Below are 17534 nucleotides of genomic sequence, written 5' to 3'. Positions count from 1 at the left end.
TCTCCCAAAACAATCAAATATGACACTGGAGATTGAGGCAAACATACCCCCACCTCTCGTATTGATATATGTATTTGTTCTCTGAAGGAAACTGGAGAAACGACAAGGAAATATTCCGAATGATGATTTACTGTGTTCGATCACCAAACTGGAAGAGAATTTGAGGGGAAAATTCAAGATGCGTCTCGCAAACTACATACATGAATTGCGAATAATGTGTTATGTGTCTTTTTTTTTTTTTCATTTTATCTGTTGAGTAAAAATGTCTTTCAGAAATCTATTATGATCCTCCAGTGCAAAAATACGTGGACAGTTGACGCGTAAAAATACCCATATGGACAAGAGAGGTAAAACAACTATAGATTTAAGACACACACACACACACACACACACACACACACACACACACACAGTTCTCTTGTGGAATTACATTGGAAAACAATTTTACACACACACACACACACACACACACACACACACAGTTCTCTTGTGGAATTACATTGGAAACAATTTTACACACACACACACACACACACACACACACACACACACACACACACACACACACACAGTTCTCTTATAGAATTACAATGGAAAATAATTTTACACACACACACACACACACAGAGTTCTCTTATGGAATTACATTGGAAAATAATTTTACACACACACACAAACAATCACACACACACACACACACACACACACACACACACACACACACACACACACACACACACAGAGTTCTCTTGTGGAATTACATTGGAAAACAATTTTACACACACACACACACACACACACACAGTTCTCTTGTGGAATTACATTGGAAAATGATTTTACACACACACACACACACACACACACACACAGTTCTCTTATGGAATTACATTGGAAAATGATTTTACACACACACACACACACACACACACACTCACACACACACACATACACACACACATACACACACACACACACACACACACACACACACACACACACACACACACACACACAGTTCTCTTATGGAATTACATTGGAAAATAATTTTACACACACACACAGTTCTCTTATGGAATTACATTGGAAAATAATTTTACACACACACACACACACACACACACACACACACACACACACACACACACACACACACACACACACACAGTTCTCTTGTGGAATTACATTGGAAAATAATTTTACACACACACACACACACACACACACACACACACACACACACACACACACACACAGTTCTCTTATGGAATTACATTGGAAAATAATTTTACACACACACAGACACACACAGACACACACACACACACACACACACACACACACACACACACACACACACACAGAGTTCTCTTATGGAATTACATTGGAAAATCATTTTCTGTCGCTACACGTTCATCCAGCTAACTTCCAGACCACAGATGTATAATCATGATGCATGTTATTCAGTCATTTGCTGGGGGTGTGGGAGGCGTAGTTACGCTGCATATCGATTTTTGATTTGATCGGTGAACAGGAGTAAAAAAAATATTGAGTGTAAAGCCATAAAGGGGGAAAAAAATATAGTTTTATGAAAGAGGATAGCATAACCCGGTGTTTAATACTAAATAACACACAACCCCGTAATGCAAGCCCATCTGTGAAATCCTGAAATTCATTTTCACTGTCGATATTGTGTGGGAAATTGCTGAAAGCTCGTGGATGGGATTGCACAGGAAGGTGATCGAGGCTCAGCAACAAAGGTTAGGACGGGAAAAATATTCGAAACATTGAAAAGTTTTTTTGACAGGAAAAGAATTTTGAGAAAAAAAAATGGGGTATCGAAATGGACGTAAAAAAAAAAAACATGGGAAATCATCTTGAGTGTAATTTTGACAGTGTCTGAACCTTGTGAGAACACGTGCAAGAGTGGAATCAGGAATGATGCTGATTTCTTGACGTGTTTCAGAAACGAGAAACGGCCCTAGAGTGCATTTCAGGTTAACTCTTGGGACGGAATTAGAAAATCAGATCAACCGCTGCGTAAATTCAAAAGCGACGAGTGGTGGAAATGGAATGAAAAATGGGATTTTGTCAAGAGATAAAGTACAATTAAAGACGATACTCCGGAAATGCTCCACGTCAAAAGTCAGGTAACTACAAAGCTCTGAGTTAGAAAAGCAGCGTTGCAACAGTTCATAGAAAATGAAACTGGACGCTGTGCAACCCTGTACCGGGCGTTGATGATATACGGCAAATGCTGAAGGTGTGAGCACCATTTTTAAACCGTTGTTATGAAGAGCGATATTACCATACGAGCTAACTAATCCTGATTCACATGGGTGGCGTTGTATCCGTATTTCTAAAAGGTGATAGAGATGGATCAAGTGCATTGGGCGACAGAAATATCATGTACTGATTGGCCATTGTCATTACCGAAAGTGTGAGTAGCCGGCTTTAAACATTAGCTGTGTAAGAGTACACTAAAGGAGGAGCAAGCCCTTGTTAATAGACACGTGAGTCATTTTGACACTATAAGCACAGTTTTACACAGTATGGAAATGAGGAATGAGACTCCTAGCAAGCCATTAAATCTGAACACAGATATCGTTACTGACGTATAAAAATATTACGTTTTCAAGATGAATTTATTGGATTCTACTTCGCCCTGGTATTAAAAGAGTGCTCTGCTTGGAAGAAATTATTTGCATACGAATTTGCATTGGCAAATGGTGTGGGTTATTCAGATCCACTCAGCATCATTGTGTCATTTGTATGGACGTGAAGAATTTTACCGGTGAGAGGGAAAGAGGTAGTGGGTCCAGTGGTTTTATCAAAGGCGAAGAATTTTGAATTTCAAGCCCCGATCATTCGCAAGTTAATGCAGTATGTCCCCTTTCATATTGTCAGTGACAATTATGTTCACGACGTGGGGAAATACCACCAAACTCACCTTCACTATATACATCTATACTTCTATATACATCTTGGTGATCGGTCCTGCCCTACCACGCTTGATGTAAACACAGAGAGAAACCATTTTCAACTTGGAATGGGTCTTTGTGCCGCTGGGTCAAACATTGTTCCAGTAATTTACTTGCTCACCAATACAATGCACCCAGAGGTCACTCACAGATGTATCACTTAATCATGTCATTTTTGCTGGTCGGTTTTCGTGTTTCGCAAATACAGCACTAATATTTACTCCCAGTAAAATGATTGCATTTGTTTATTGCCGTCGTCAGCTTCGTATGAATGGTCAGGATGATACCAAACTGCATTTAGTCCTGCGGGGCTTCGATTATTTATGGTCGGATCAAGATTGTTCGATTCAGCTGTTAAGGACACGCAGGTATTAAAATGTTCAGAGACGTTCGTCTGGACGGCAACTCCTCCGGCTTCGGAAAGATGTGAAAGGGGATTAAATTGGAGGCTTTCGAAATCATCAAAGGCTTCGTTATAATCTTGATCTCAGCAGGTGTTCAAAAGCAGACCAGTCTAATCTCACCAATAGAATTTCCTGATTAAGCATTTCACTACTAATGAGGCAAAGTACACATTCATTCACCAGGGTTGTTAACCATATAGAATGACCTGCCCAAGAGTAGTAGTTGAAATCAACGCCATAAACACGTTCAGATATATAAGGAAGAAACTACCTCGCGTCCACTGCACTCCTAATATCATTTCTCCAAGTTATCCATTTGCTTTCCTGATGTTTCCGGGCTAAGCTGCATGTTTCTGATCTCCTTTGCTGTCGCAAGCAGACGTGTTGCTGTTATCATGCCCTCGTATTCCTCTGTGTGCGCAACTCCCTTATCTTTCTGTTTGTGTGTGTATATATACGTTCCTAGTTGTGTTTACAGGTCATGAGTATCGTTGAATTAGGCATGATGATTAGGTTTTGATAGACTTGATTAGAATTTTTCACGGATTGTGGCCGTTAACGGCTGGCGTTACCATAGCTCGAGCAAACTGCAGTGGAAGGGCAGGTAACGTATCGCACCCGCATAGCCTCGTGTGGAGGTGAGGAGACGCGCCTCAGGCAACATTGGTCGGCGTCAGAAGGTTGCAAACTCTTTTGGAAGAGACACGACGGATCTGTTCTTAATGCTAACACTGGAATGCTTCAGGAAAGGCCAAGTTCCAGAATTCCCTAAGGATGATGCGCCATTCAATGACACAAAAACTTGAAAGGTAACGCGAGGAGTGATCACTGGGAGGATAGCAACAGCTGCTTGGTGGAGGAACCGGTTTTTGTGTTTACATTACGAGTTTTACCGGTCACCATTAAGCTGTAATGTCGGTGTTTACGGTGGAAAGGTGTGGCAGTCCCTCTACCTTTTTTTTCGTGGGTGTTGAATGGATCACGAAGGTCAATGTCAACGCCGTCTTTTTTTCTTCTTGCTGGGTCGACTCAACATTTTGCCTGAATGGCTTTCAAGGTTGCTGACGAAAAGCACTTTTATGTCGAGTAGCTTCTAAGGAATTCCGCCTCTGTAACATTTTGAGTTTAAACATTGTCTTCTCTCCATTCCACCTCAGTGACTCAATACAGCTCGTACTTAAGAGAATTAATCAGAATTGCTTGTTAGTGAATCTCATTGGAGTTAGCACTGCGTGATAGAGAGATGACTGTGTGTTTGCTTTGTAACTTCTACCTAGATGCAACCCTTGCGACCACAGTGGGTGTGTACACTGATCACTCTCGAAAGAATCCTCTCGACGAGACAAAATGAGAAAAGTCGATGCACTGGAAGACATCTGCCACATTTGTCTCGGAATGCTTCGCTCTGCGGAGAATTCTTCTTTCGTGTGTTTTTTTTTTACATATGACATACAGCCACAACCATCCATGCTGGCTAGAAAAAGTTCGATCCTTGAGCATAGCTGTAGAGTGTAGCACCGTGGGAAATGAAATAGTTAGAAATAGGTATGGGCGTAGCTAATGGTGTACGGTGATGGTATAACACATGAAACACGGGACCGAAAACGAAAAAAAAAAAGAAGTTAATAGAAAAAGAGAATAGCAGTGTCAAAATTGAATTCTATTGGTACTTAAACCTTGGACCAAAATTCAAAATTACCAGTTAGATTTTAATCAGCACTTGACGCCCTTGACTCAAATTACCCGAATTTGTTACATGAAATTTAATGAAACTCCAGAACTAAAATCCCTGCTCAATATAGGTGACAATATTCATTCATAAAATGGTGAACAAAAGACAGTCGGGATGGTATTGAAATATAACATTTTATAGTTCAAATTATTGAGGCATATGTGTTGTATCCAGCAGTGTATGTTTAATTAGCTTATATGAAAAAGATAGAAAAAAAAATCTATGCTAACAAAATGCAAATTTAACCTCTAGTAAGTTTGGCAGGTAGGTACCATATATATATATGGGGATAGGGGAGAAAGAATACTTCCCACGTATTCCCTGCGTGTCGTAGAAGGCGACTAAAAGGGGAGGGAGCGGGGGGCTGGAAATCCTCCCATCTCAATTTTTTTTAATTTTCCAAAAGAAGGAACACAGAGGGGGGCCAGGTGAGGATATTCCCTCAGTGGCCCAGTTCTCTGTTCTTAACGCTACCTCGCTAACGCGGGAAATGGCGAATAGTTTGAAAAAAAAAAAAAAAAAAAAAATATATATATATATATATATATATATATATATGATATTATTTTTATTAATATTATTATTATTATTATTATTATTATTATACTTTGTCGCTGTCTTCCGCGTTAGCGAGGTAGCGCAAAGAAACAGACGAGAGAATAACCCAACCCACCCGCTTACACATGTATATCCATAAACGCCCACACACGCACATATACATACCTATACATTTCAACATATAAGTACATATGCATATATTCACATGTACATATTCATACGTGCTGCCTTCATCGATTTCCGCCGCCACCCCGCTACACACGAAATGGCTCCCCCCTCCCCCCCGCATGCGGCGAAGTAGTGCTAGGAAAAGACAACAAAAGGCCACATTCGTTCTCACTCAGTCTCTAGCTGTCATGTGTAATGCACCGAAACCACAGTTCCCTTTCCACATCCAGACCCCACAAAACTTTCCATGGTTTACTCCAGACGTTTCACATGCCCTGGTTCAATCCATTGACAACACGTCGACCCCGGTATACCACATCGTCCCAATTCACTCTATTCCTTGCACGCCTTTCACCCTCCTGTATGGTCAGGCTCCGATCGCTCAAAATATTTTTCACTCCATCCTTGCACCTCTAATTTGGTCTCAGACTTTTCGTTCCCTCCACCTCTGACACATATATCATCTTTGTCAATCTTTCCTCTCTCATTCTCTCCATGTGACCAAACCATTTCAATACACCCTCTTCTGCTCTTTCAATCACACTCTTTTTATTATCACATATATCTCTTACCCTTTCATTAATTACTCGATCAAACCACCTCACACCACATATTGTCCTCAAACATCTCATTTCCAACACATCCACCCTCCTTCGCACAACCCTATCTATCGCCTACGCCTCACAACCATATAACATTGTTGGAACCACTATTCCTTCAAACATACACATTTTTGCTCTCCGAGATAACGTTTTCGCCTTCCACACATCGCCCCATCCCCCACCCTATTTCTTTCATGCAAGCATGCTGTTTCCCGCGTGAGTGCGGTAGCATCAAGAACAAATGACTAGAAACTTCTAAAAGAAAAAGGAAAAGAAAATCCTCCCTTGGCTTCATCCTCTCTTCCTTCTTTGGGGAAGTAATACAGGATGAGAGGATCTCCATTCCCCCGCTCCATCCCCCCCTTAGTCTCACCTTCGGCAGGGCAGTTTACTCCCTTGTCCACACTACTTCTGTATAAGGGCTCGACATAAGGGCTCTATATAAGTAATCTATATAAGGAATCTATATAAGGATCTATATAAGGAATCTATATAAGGGATCTATAAATGCAATTTGCCAGTCCTCACGCACCTCGTCCGGTGTATACCAACGTTGAACAGCATTACTAGCCAAATATCAACACGGTGTTCCCATCTTAAAAACTCACGTGTTGCTCCGTTCTCTCCTGCCGCTTCGCCACACTTCGTGTCAACACATCGTCATTCACCTACTCATTTCCCTGGACGCTCTCGGTCGCGTATTACCTCTCTCCAAGCACACCACATCCACCACCACCCTGTCATTGATTCATTCAGGAGTCCTTCGAAGTACTCACGCCGTGTCCTTTTATATTTCTTTACATGTTGCCGCTAACTCATCTGCTCCCTTCATTGTTCTCTTGTTGTCCTCAGCACTGTTCAACCTCCTTCTGACATGTTTTCCTTTATAGTTCATCAGTACCCCTCTTACCCTCATTTCTCATTCGCCTTCTTTTTCAGCTCCCGTGTCTTTGTCTCTGGTCTCCGCTTTTTCATGTACAGCTGCCGACCACTCGCACTCCATCCTTGCACTTGCCGGAAATTTCACCTCTTGTGTCTTTTACCTTTACAGTTTCACTTCCTCATCCTCACACTCATTACCCTGACTCGTACTTCCTCAACTTTCGTGAGTGGCCGTGTCCCTCTAGATGCGCTCTGGTCAAATCAGGTAAACGCCTGCTCTGCATGAGGGACTTCACCTAAGATTTCCTCCACAGGGAACAAGTTCGTTTCCTGTATGCTTCGTGACCTGTCTGAGAGATTGGAAGTGAAGCGACGGGGGGGAGTTTAGACGACAGGATGAAGCTGTGGTAAACTGGTGCAGGGTTGGTTACGACAGAAGCACTGGATACTCGACTGAGGAAAAAACATGAATAACAAGCTGGGTAGATAGCAAGGATAACCAGGATGGTGACTGTGGAGACCAAGTTGAGCACTGTCTTCTAGCCAGCTGGGAAGACACGTGTCGGTCTGCTACAGTAGTTCAGGCCAGAGAAATACCGACCCCAAATAGGTTCATTGTACGGGAGGAGGACTGACCACAGGAATGATCACAGTATCATTTGTGGTCGGAGACTTCACAGTAAGAGATCAACGCAGGAGTTCTGTACCGAGGGCACGAGTAGAAAAATGTTCGTGGTTTCCCCTGGGCCATGGTCGAAGGCATTCTGGAGAAACTTGATGACATTTCCATGAACACTACCGATGCCGTGAGTATATTTGTACACATGGGAACCAGTAATGTGGCCAGGAGATCACAGAGGATTATAGTGAAGTACAAAGCTCTTCTGTGTAAGTTTAGAGAGAGAGCTGTAAATTATACCATGGTTGCTGCTCGGATGTGACGTACATTCCTGTAACCTTCGTAGAATGCTAGGGATGAACAGTAGATCCGAGGGTCACTGTAGGGAGGAGGAAAACTTTTTTGCATCGATCTTTGGAATATTTATAACTGGGACGGAAACCACTTTACTGGGTATGGCCTCTTTGAACGGATTGGAGAAAGCACGACTTAGCTGAGAGTTGGGCGAAAATAAGAGACTTTTCTACTTATTACATGGGATACCTGACAAAAGGAAATCGGGATGGAAACGATCATGGCACGAAAGACCACTAAGAAGTATCATATATCAGGCCCAGGTAGGGAATGAGCCAGGTGGAGAACGTGATAGAGTACAGCAGCTTTGAGGGATCAAGACACGTGGAGAACATGAAGGGATAGATCAGTTTGAGGTCACTTTACGAGGCAGGTAGGGTAAAAAGGCAGAGTTGAGTAGATTGATAAAAGTACACTCCTCTGATTCCAAGTGACTTAACCTTTACTTCTTAATATTTCTTTTTTTTTTTTCATCTGTTGAAAGATCCACACAGATTTAGCCACAGATCTCGTACCTCTTTAGCTATACGCAAAGTTGACGGGTCTTCCTCGTTCATAGGTATGTATCATCTTTCTCGTCTGACCATACTATTCTATGAGGGTCTGATCTCCTCCACTACCACAAGCAACCTCCTCAGGACCCAGTGATCTGTTGTTGTATGGATTCATTTGTCCTACATTTGTATGGTGCTCTCCCCTGCCAGACTCCATATCTCTTTTGAAATGCTTGACTTGCATTGGTCTGTGTTTTTACTAAATTAGTTCATGTGATTATTTGTGGTTGTTTTGTGTGTTACGAGGAGAGAGTTTTACACGCTTTTTTGCCCCGTCTCTTGACTTCATTTATGCACCATGTATTTAAATTTTTTGTATACAAGTATGTGTACGTGTGTTTGTGTGTGTGTAATTTTTCCTGAACAATGAACACTCATACATTTCTTCCTGTGTTGCAGGCTGGGGCAGTTGGTCGGACTGGTCTGGCTGCAGTGCATCGTGCGATGGTGGAACCCAGGAGAGACGCAGGTATGAGACTCTTGTCTCTGTCTACTTTGTAAGACTCGTAATATCTGTAAGACATGTAGTAGATAAGGAAACACTACAGCGTAGCTGGTACACGTAGACCGAGTCTGACGAGGCTTGTATGGTCAGTAAGCTACCTAGTCATCACAGATCAAACAGAAATGTTATGCAGATCGACCATAAAATAGTGAGATATAGTATTGTTAAAGATATATGTATATTACGAATCAGCTGTGTCACAGACAAACAACTAAGGGTGATTTTCCATTAGGATACACACAGTCTCAGCTCAAAATAGATATCTACACAGTACCTCAAAGAGAATTGTGCATTTGCATGGTATTCTTATGAAAAAGTAGAAGTACTTCAGAATTTCAAAAAGACATTGAGGGTATTTGGTGGTTATCCAAGACAGAAGCATGCAAACAATTTCAGATCATAACAGTATCTAACAATCAAACTAATGGGAACAGTCGATGGAAATTTATTCATTCAAAGCTAGAAAAAAAGATAAGAAAACATTCGTTTTGATATAGGAAGTTTCTGTGACTATGTCCAGGTTCACTTGTTTGGTAAGCAAGACATGCAACCCACACACCAAAGAACCACCGAGGATGATTGCCTTCAAAAACATGCCTTGTAAACAGCAAGGGAGTATCCACAACATGTTCCTAACGTCTACATACGCCTTAGTTCCAGAGAAAAAGAAAAATCGTATTTTCAGATACAGTTCGTTGACAAGAAATAAACTGAATATCTGCAAAGCAGTAACCCTGGATCAAATGCAGTAGAATTCTAGAAAATTAAGTTAGAAGAGAAGAAAACATTTTGTTCCACGTGACGAGTTCTTTATCTCATGTGTTTGCATTGCCTTACTCACTCGCGTGTATAGTAAGAAACACTGCATAACAGTACATATGTACAACACTGTATTGCTTCCGAACCTTAAACTTACGTTAAGGGTGAACTGATACTTGTTTTCCCTTTCTGTAGAGCCATTACGTTGCTTTCGAAAGTCCTCCCTATAGCATTTAACTTCGAGAGAACGGCCTTAGTGTATTGTTATATGACTTATAGTCCCTCTTAGGGTGCTGGCATACTTCGGAAAAACATATCCAGAAGGCAGTTGAGCAACATGCAAAACCTCCGTCAGAGATACTGGTCAACACCACCTATGATCATCACACCTGAGAAGAAAAAGACCAGAGGTGGTCATTATTTGCAAGGGTAACCGCGTCTCAACTCCTTTACCTTATGGTAACAAAGATACAGTTACAGTTTTTGTAAAAGCTGACTCAGTCCTGACTCCAAGGATAAAGTACATTAATCATGTAATATAAGAAATCTACAGTCCATACTAGAAAAAAAGATGGAAAGTAAACAGTTCATTAATGTAGATTAATCATGCAAGTTACTTGAACCTTTATGATTATTCTAGAACAGTCTGCGAAAAAAAAAGCTCCAATTCCGAGAATACTGGAAAGTTTTAGAACATATTTGCCTGTGTGTTTGAGGTGAGACATTTTCCACGTTTAAGTTGAGGGTTCCAGGAAGAACGTTTTTGCAGAGGAGGTTCACCGTTGTTGTACCAGTTCTTCATTGTGGTCTTAACATGTACAGTTCTTCTTAAGACCTGAACACTGGACCGACTGCATTTATACTTGTTTATCTTAAACAATAAAGATGAGTAAAAGCTTCAGTAATGCATGTCAGTTATCGAGGAGAGGTGAATATGATGTGTGTTTGATAGTAACTAATTTATTAATCCGTTTTTATATTTCTAATGATGAGAAAAAAAAGAGAGAAAATAATCCAGACATTCGCATCAAGAGGTTCTGAATACATTCCAGGAATGTGACTCGATGCTAAATTTATGTACGTTGGGTCTGGCGAGATGAAGGCGGGGGGGTGAGTGGGAAGCGAGTGTTTACCGCGTGTCTTGGGCGGCGGAGGAACGAGGGCTGGGACCGCGCTCTTACAGTGGGATGTTTGAGATGGCGGGAAGAGGAGTTGGGGAGGAGGGAGGTGCTCGCTCCGGGGTGTTTTCCAGCCGTTTGTGAGAGCGTCTGGGATATCGTTTCCATGACAAGGGATTGTACGGAGAGGTTATCATCCTTGTGATGCATGAGTGTTGTTATTTCATGGATGTTGGAGATAAGAGTATGGTTATATCGGAAGAGGGAGATAAGAGTATGGTTGAATCGGAAGAGGGAGATAAGAGTATGGTAGTATCGGAAGAGGGATATAAGAGTATGGTTATATCGGAAGAGGGAGATAAGAGTATGGTTGTATCGGAAGAGGGAGATAAGAGTATGGTAGCATCGGAAGAGGGATATAAGAGTATGGTTGTGTCGGAAGAGGGATATAAGAGTATGGTTGTATCGGAAGAGGGATATAAGAGTATGGTTGTATCGGAAGAGGGATATAAGAGTATGGTTGTATCGGAAGAGGGAGATAAGAGTATGATTGTGTCGGATGCTAATGAAGGAGATAAGAGTGAGTGTGGTTGTATCATAATGAAGAGATGTGAGTTTGGTTGTGTTGGAAGAGGGAGAATTAGGATGCTCAAAAGCGGTGCAGCGAAAGATGAGCAAGATCGGTTTCTGGAGGAACTTGGCTGTGTCAACCAGACCTTTAACACGAGAATGAACGTGACGAGAGAAGAAAGAATGATACAGTGTGTTGGACTAATTAAGCGGGAAAGAAGTAATTATGAATGAAACTCTCATGGTGTGTGTGTGTCTAGCACATTAAGACTGTGATGTGGGTATGGTTATGTTACTGTTTGGAGGAGGGAGTGACTGGAGCGATGGAGAGATTCCGTAAAACAACGAAAACAAATTCCAGAGTTGATGGGAATGGAAAACGTTCGGCTGAGGTAAGATGAAGGAAAAGAAAGTGTTACGTCTTCATACTGACACAGGTGGAATATTTACTGCGGTATTGGCTGGTGGTAGAAGTGGTGATGGAAGAAAGGAGATGTTTGCTTGTAGAGCAGTTAGAAGAGGTTGTTTGCAAGTGCTGGAGGAGTAGTGGTGGGGATGTTGGCTGGTAGTACTGGTGGAGAAGTGGTGTTGGAGATGTTCGCTTGTAGTACTGGTGGAGGGATGGAGGTGGGACAAGCGGGAAGGGAACATAATTTGGTAACATTGCCACACAAAGGTTAACGCTGATGTTGAAGCCTGTGAGACTGTGTTTAAGGGAAGAGTGATGAACGTGAATACTTAATGAGGTTAAGGTGTGTGTGTGTGTGTTTGTGTGTGTGTGTGTGTGTGTGTGTGTGTGTGTGTGTGTGTGTGTGTGTGTGTGTGTGTGTGGAAAGGATGTCTGACTGTGAGATATGGGTGGACTGTGAGAGGCTGGATGGAGGACATTCAGTATTTCAAGTACCTGAAAAACATCTTGAGAGCCGGGAGGGGAGAGAGAGAGAGAGAGAGAGAGAGAGAGAGAGAGAGAGAGAGAGAGAGAGAGAGAGAGTGAAGAATGGAGATGGAGATGTCAGGGAACCCTTACTGTTGAACTGATATATTTACCTTATAGAGAAGCTGTTGATGAAGGAGTTGTGAGGTCTTTAGGTTTGTGCCGCGGACCAGGGAAGAAGAGTTCATATATATTTTTTTTCGTAAGTTTGAATTTGGGATGAAGAGCGCACACAGAGCACAAAAAAAGGGGTTGAGGGTTTGATAATGCGGAAAGATGTGCTTTCGGGAAAGCTGTGGTTGCTGTGGCAGAGTGACTGACTTATAAAATCTTACGAATAATCAGTCAGTCTATCTGGTCTTACGGTTGCTGATGAAGACATGAAGACAGTGTTGATATCAAGTTGCAAAATTGAAAAAGGTATTCGATCATCACTTTTGATACCATGTGACATCTACGTGCGTATATGTGTACAGTAGTGGTATAGCATTCTCTTACTTAATATTACATTGTATGTAAAGGGAACTTGGATTGCCTGATAACAGAAGAGGACATTGTTTAATACCTCGAGTGCCACAAGTGGCTGAACACGTCTTGAATGATTTTATGCCAAGACTCGTCATTATCAGTTGACGTAGCAGTTACTTGAGTATGTGGGAATCATGATCACATCTCAGTAATATCGGCTGAAATGCTTCGGAAGAATTTGTGAAAAAGTTATAAATGTACATTTAACTCCTGTAGATTGTCGAAAACTGCCTGAAGTTCACATTGATATCACCAGTGCATAGAGCTTGTTTGAAAAGGATCTTTGTGCTTTTTCATCACCAGGGACAGAATTAGAATGGATTTGCAGCCAAAATTCAAAATTTCTGGTATCTATTCTATCATCTAAAAGATTTTAGACCTAGTTACGAAAATAATTTATTATGTTATGTGGTATTTGATGCGACTTTTTGTGGTATTTCTTAATGACTATTGAATGAAATACAGCCAAGTAATGACCAAAAAGGTTTTCCCCTTCTTGGCAATCTTCAACCACCCTAGAACATCGCCAAATGTGATATAATCATAGATTTGATATACGTTGTTGGGTGGAACGTGTAAAGAAGAAAACACGTTTACGTTAAGTCTCATGAAAATTGGCTAAGACATTGAGACCGGCCAAATATTGGCACAGGAAAAAAAAAAATCATTATTGACCCCACATACAAGGGAAAAATGGCTTGAAATAGGACAATTATGCTGAACATTATAGGAAGCTTCTGGAAACGTATCTCTTTACAGATTTTCCTCACATTTGATTAACGCTGCTAGGAACACTGGCCTAAAAACTATGCGTCTGTGGGTTGTTTGATCTGTGACGTCATAAAATCCTTCGGGGAAAAAAAAAAAAACCTAAAGGAAAAAAATTTAAAAACTTGTTAGAGTGTATTGAACTAAGGTAAACGCCGGCCAGGGTTCTGGTGAAACGGATACAATCTTTGATTGTTGTGAAGGAGAGAAATAGGGATACGAAGAGGAAGAGGAGGAGGAGGAAGAGGAAGAGGAAGGGGAATACGAAGAAGAAGGAGAATCCAAGCAAGAACAGTGTCCGACTCCGGGAGACGTAAATAAACGTAAATGAATTTCATTTCCCACAGAAGCATTTGGGGCCAATGAAACGCAAAGACACAAGGCTTGTCTTTGCGCAATAGACTTCATAAATCTTATAGTTATATATTAGCTTATTCCTGCCATTTTGTGCCATTCTGTTTCTACATATGACTCCTTGCAAAAGCCTCTTGTTGCTTGCTGGAGTCTTATTTTGATTCCGTATATTGTTTACTGATGATAGCGGGAGGCGTGGCCAGAGAATGTTACGGGAGGTGTGAACGAAGTGGTGTAGCGCGGGGTCGCCGACCATACGTGGTAACGTAGCACAGTTCATTATGTGATTACCACAAGCAGTTGAAACTGGCAATGAAAACAGATACTTAAGACAGTGAAGGAGTCGGCCAGAATGGGAGAGGAAGAAGGGGTCGTGGGAAGACGATAGAAGGGAGCAGAAGGGAAAGAGGAAAATGGGGGAGCTGTGTGATATCTCGACACAGTAGGGAATGTGTGCCATATTCCGTAGCTTCACATGTTTATGGTTATACATCCAATAAGTATGTTTCCCGAACGTTGGAGGTGAAACCTACTTTCCGATATCTGAGCTTCGATGTATATGTAAATTACGTGTGCAGTGAACCTAGGCATCTTAAAGTTGACAAGGCTCATTAGTGGGAAGATGTGAGATTGTCACTTCTCAAAAGTAACAATATAACTCAAAAATCATTAACCCTCGTTGCACCGCTGTTCAGTTACCGTACGCAGTGACATCTATATTTTTCATTTCATTTCTTCTTAAACTGCTGGTCTTAGATAGTAATCAAGCAATATGACTTTGATACGAATTTCTAGCAGCCGTAATAGGCATCCTTCTAGCTGTGTTGCCTCACTTCTGATTCTGCACTTCGTTATGTACAAATGTGGACGGAGACCTGCAAGACATACGTGGAAATAGGATTTGAAGGCTTCGTATTGAGTAATGAACCACCTTGTTATAAGACACGGCATCACTTGTGTTTTTGGCTCATTATTCAGTCCTTTTGGTGTCGGCCTGTGGCACCAGTAAGGTCAAAGCTAACAAGCCACGAACCGAAATATCTATCATCATATTTACCTCACAACTTGGATGAAATATTACGAATATCCTAAAGCGTTTACATTCACTTTATGAAGATCTGACGAATTCTTCAACTCAAACTCGTCGTCATAACGTGCGTAGGAAACGAGAACTGAATACATTAAGACGTATTGCCATACAGAGGACCGAAGCTTGTAAAATGATAAGGGAGATGAAACTGACAACTGAATATAGAGGAAGAGAGTGACTGTAACAATAACTTGATTGTAGGACAGAACATCAAAACACGCAAGTTGCATATTTCTTCACGAACAAGTTGTAATCTAACGGGGTGCAAGTATTTTTAAAGAATTCGGAAGCTCTTTCGAAATTAGCTAATTAAACTGAAATCATAATTAATTCACATTGTAAGACATAGTCTTAGATAACATTCACTATTTCACGGAAATGATATTTGCAATACAGTTCACCATTATGACAGTATTTTGTTCAGTTTCCTTCATTATTTACAGCAAGTTCTAGACACTTCGGTGTGGAGTCAACGTATTACTGACATTGTCTATGACGGCCACTCGTAAATGACTAATGCTCTTAACAGATACGTTATATCAAGGCTCATGTTATTCGTTCTTCATATATGTTCTCCATATGATCTCAAGAATTCACTCTAGTGGGCTCAATTATTCTCCAGTGGACTTGTGATTAACATCCCTTACTTGGCCACTGCAGGAAGTGGATGTGTTGGTTGTTCACTAGATCTCTCACCTCCTCCCCGCCTGACATGAGAGATCTGGGCAAGGGTCTGGCATGAAAATACTCCTCTCTTGCTCAATAGACACTCGGAACGCTGTCGCCAAAGCGCCACTTAAAAAGGTTGATGAGGAAATTAGAAGGTCGTGACACACCACTGGAAGTCTGCGCATGCATTGCGCATTGGCTCTGGAAAGCGCACCTTGCATGGAGGAAACCACGACTTCCTGAAGGAAGGAATTGTAGATACTGAAGTATGTCTAGGAGAGAACCCACCTCTGTGCTTAACCTCGAGCAATGAGGATGTGTTGCAGTGGCCATCTCTTTCCATTTTACGTATCTTGTAACTGTTGTAACATGTCGTCACCAGCAGTAACGTTTACCATGATAGGTAGGGTCAAATGTTTTCTCTCATCCGTAGATATAAATCGACCTTGGTCGATGTATTCCCATAAAGCTAAGCTCAAGATGAATCGTATTTCAATTTCATATTACAGACGGAATTTTACGCCAGATCTCAGTGTTTCTTCATCTGATGGCCCTTTCTTGGCGACAGTATTTAAGGATTCTGTCAAACTCGTGCTTCTCTGAGCGATAACCAGTTTTTTGAATGTCTGAGGGAACGCAAAACATAATGGCAGTTCAAGAGTCTTGAGTTTCGAAATGTATGAGATCCCATTACCTCATGACGCTACGGTGGAAGAGATTCGTTAATTCTTATGAACTGTGTAATGTGCAATTGCAACCAAATCATATGTATGCCGTTATATATGCCTAAATAGTGAAAGTAAGATTTCACTGAATGTTTTTCGTACTTCTGGTTGGTCTTCCACGACCTCGTCCTTAGGAAAACACGTCTTGTGTGTAGGTTCCGAAACGATCGGCCAGTTTACCAGAGTCTGGTGTCGCCTGTGCTTAAACATTCTCCCCAGCTTGAGCCGATATGAACCCCCAGTGTTGTAGCTTCCATACATCAATTTGAATATCTCTTGTTTTATCGTTATCGGCGGCTGTTTTATTATGCATAAATGCTCATACTGTGACCATTAGCATTAAAAGGATTACTGAAGTTGCATATTTTTTTGTGTCTGTGGACCTGGTACGTTCTGACCTCAACCCTGCGCTACGGTGACTAAGAGATCGGCGACTGTGAGAGAGTCATGACTAGCACGTGTGCCCTTGATCAATCCTGGGCGGCTCGATTTGTCAAAGGGTCCACGTTAACGTGAGCATGACGCTCCCCTTGGGAACGAGGGAGCTCCTGCAGATATCGGAGAGAGAGAGAGAGAGAGAGAGAGAGAGAGAGAGAGAGAGAGAGAGAGAGAGAGAGAGAGAGAGAGTTTGATGTCCGTTTTTTAAGTTAGAACTGTTGATCT

The 17534-nt window shown here is 41.5% G+C and overlaps 1 protein-coding gene across 7 annotated transcripts in view; it reads left to right on the top strand.

Moving 5' to 3' along the window:
• Positions 1 to 17534, top strand: part of LOC139766508 (uncharacterized) — a 1237960-nt gene that overhangs the window by 1057965 nt on the left and 162461 nt on the right. For all 7 annotated transcript variants that reach the window (XM_071695222.1, XM_071695230.1, XM_071695271.1 and 4 more), the window contains one exon: positions 9251 to 9320. In XM_071695222.1, the coding sequence (XP_071551323.1) occupies positions 9251 to 9320 (70 nt within the window). The remainder of the gene's footprint in view (positions 1 to 9250; positions 9321 to 17534) is intronic.

Source organism: Panulirus ornatus, chromosome 4 (genome assembly GCF_036320965.1).
Source record: "Panulirus ornatus isolate Po-2019 chromosome 4, ASM3632096v1, whole genome shotgun sequence".
Lineage (NCBI taxonomy): Eukaryota > Metazoa > Arthropoda > Malacostraca > Decapoda > Palinuridae > Panulirus > Panulirus ornatus.
The sequence above is the reverse complement of the archived record's forward strand: the minus strand, read 5'-3'. Positions and strand labels throughout refer to the sequence as shown.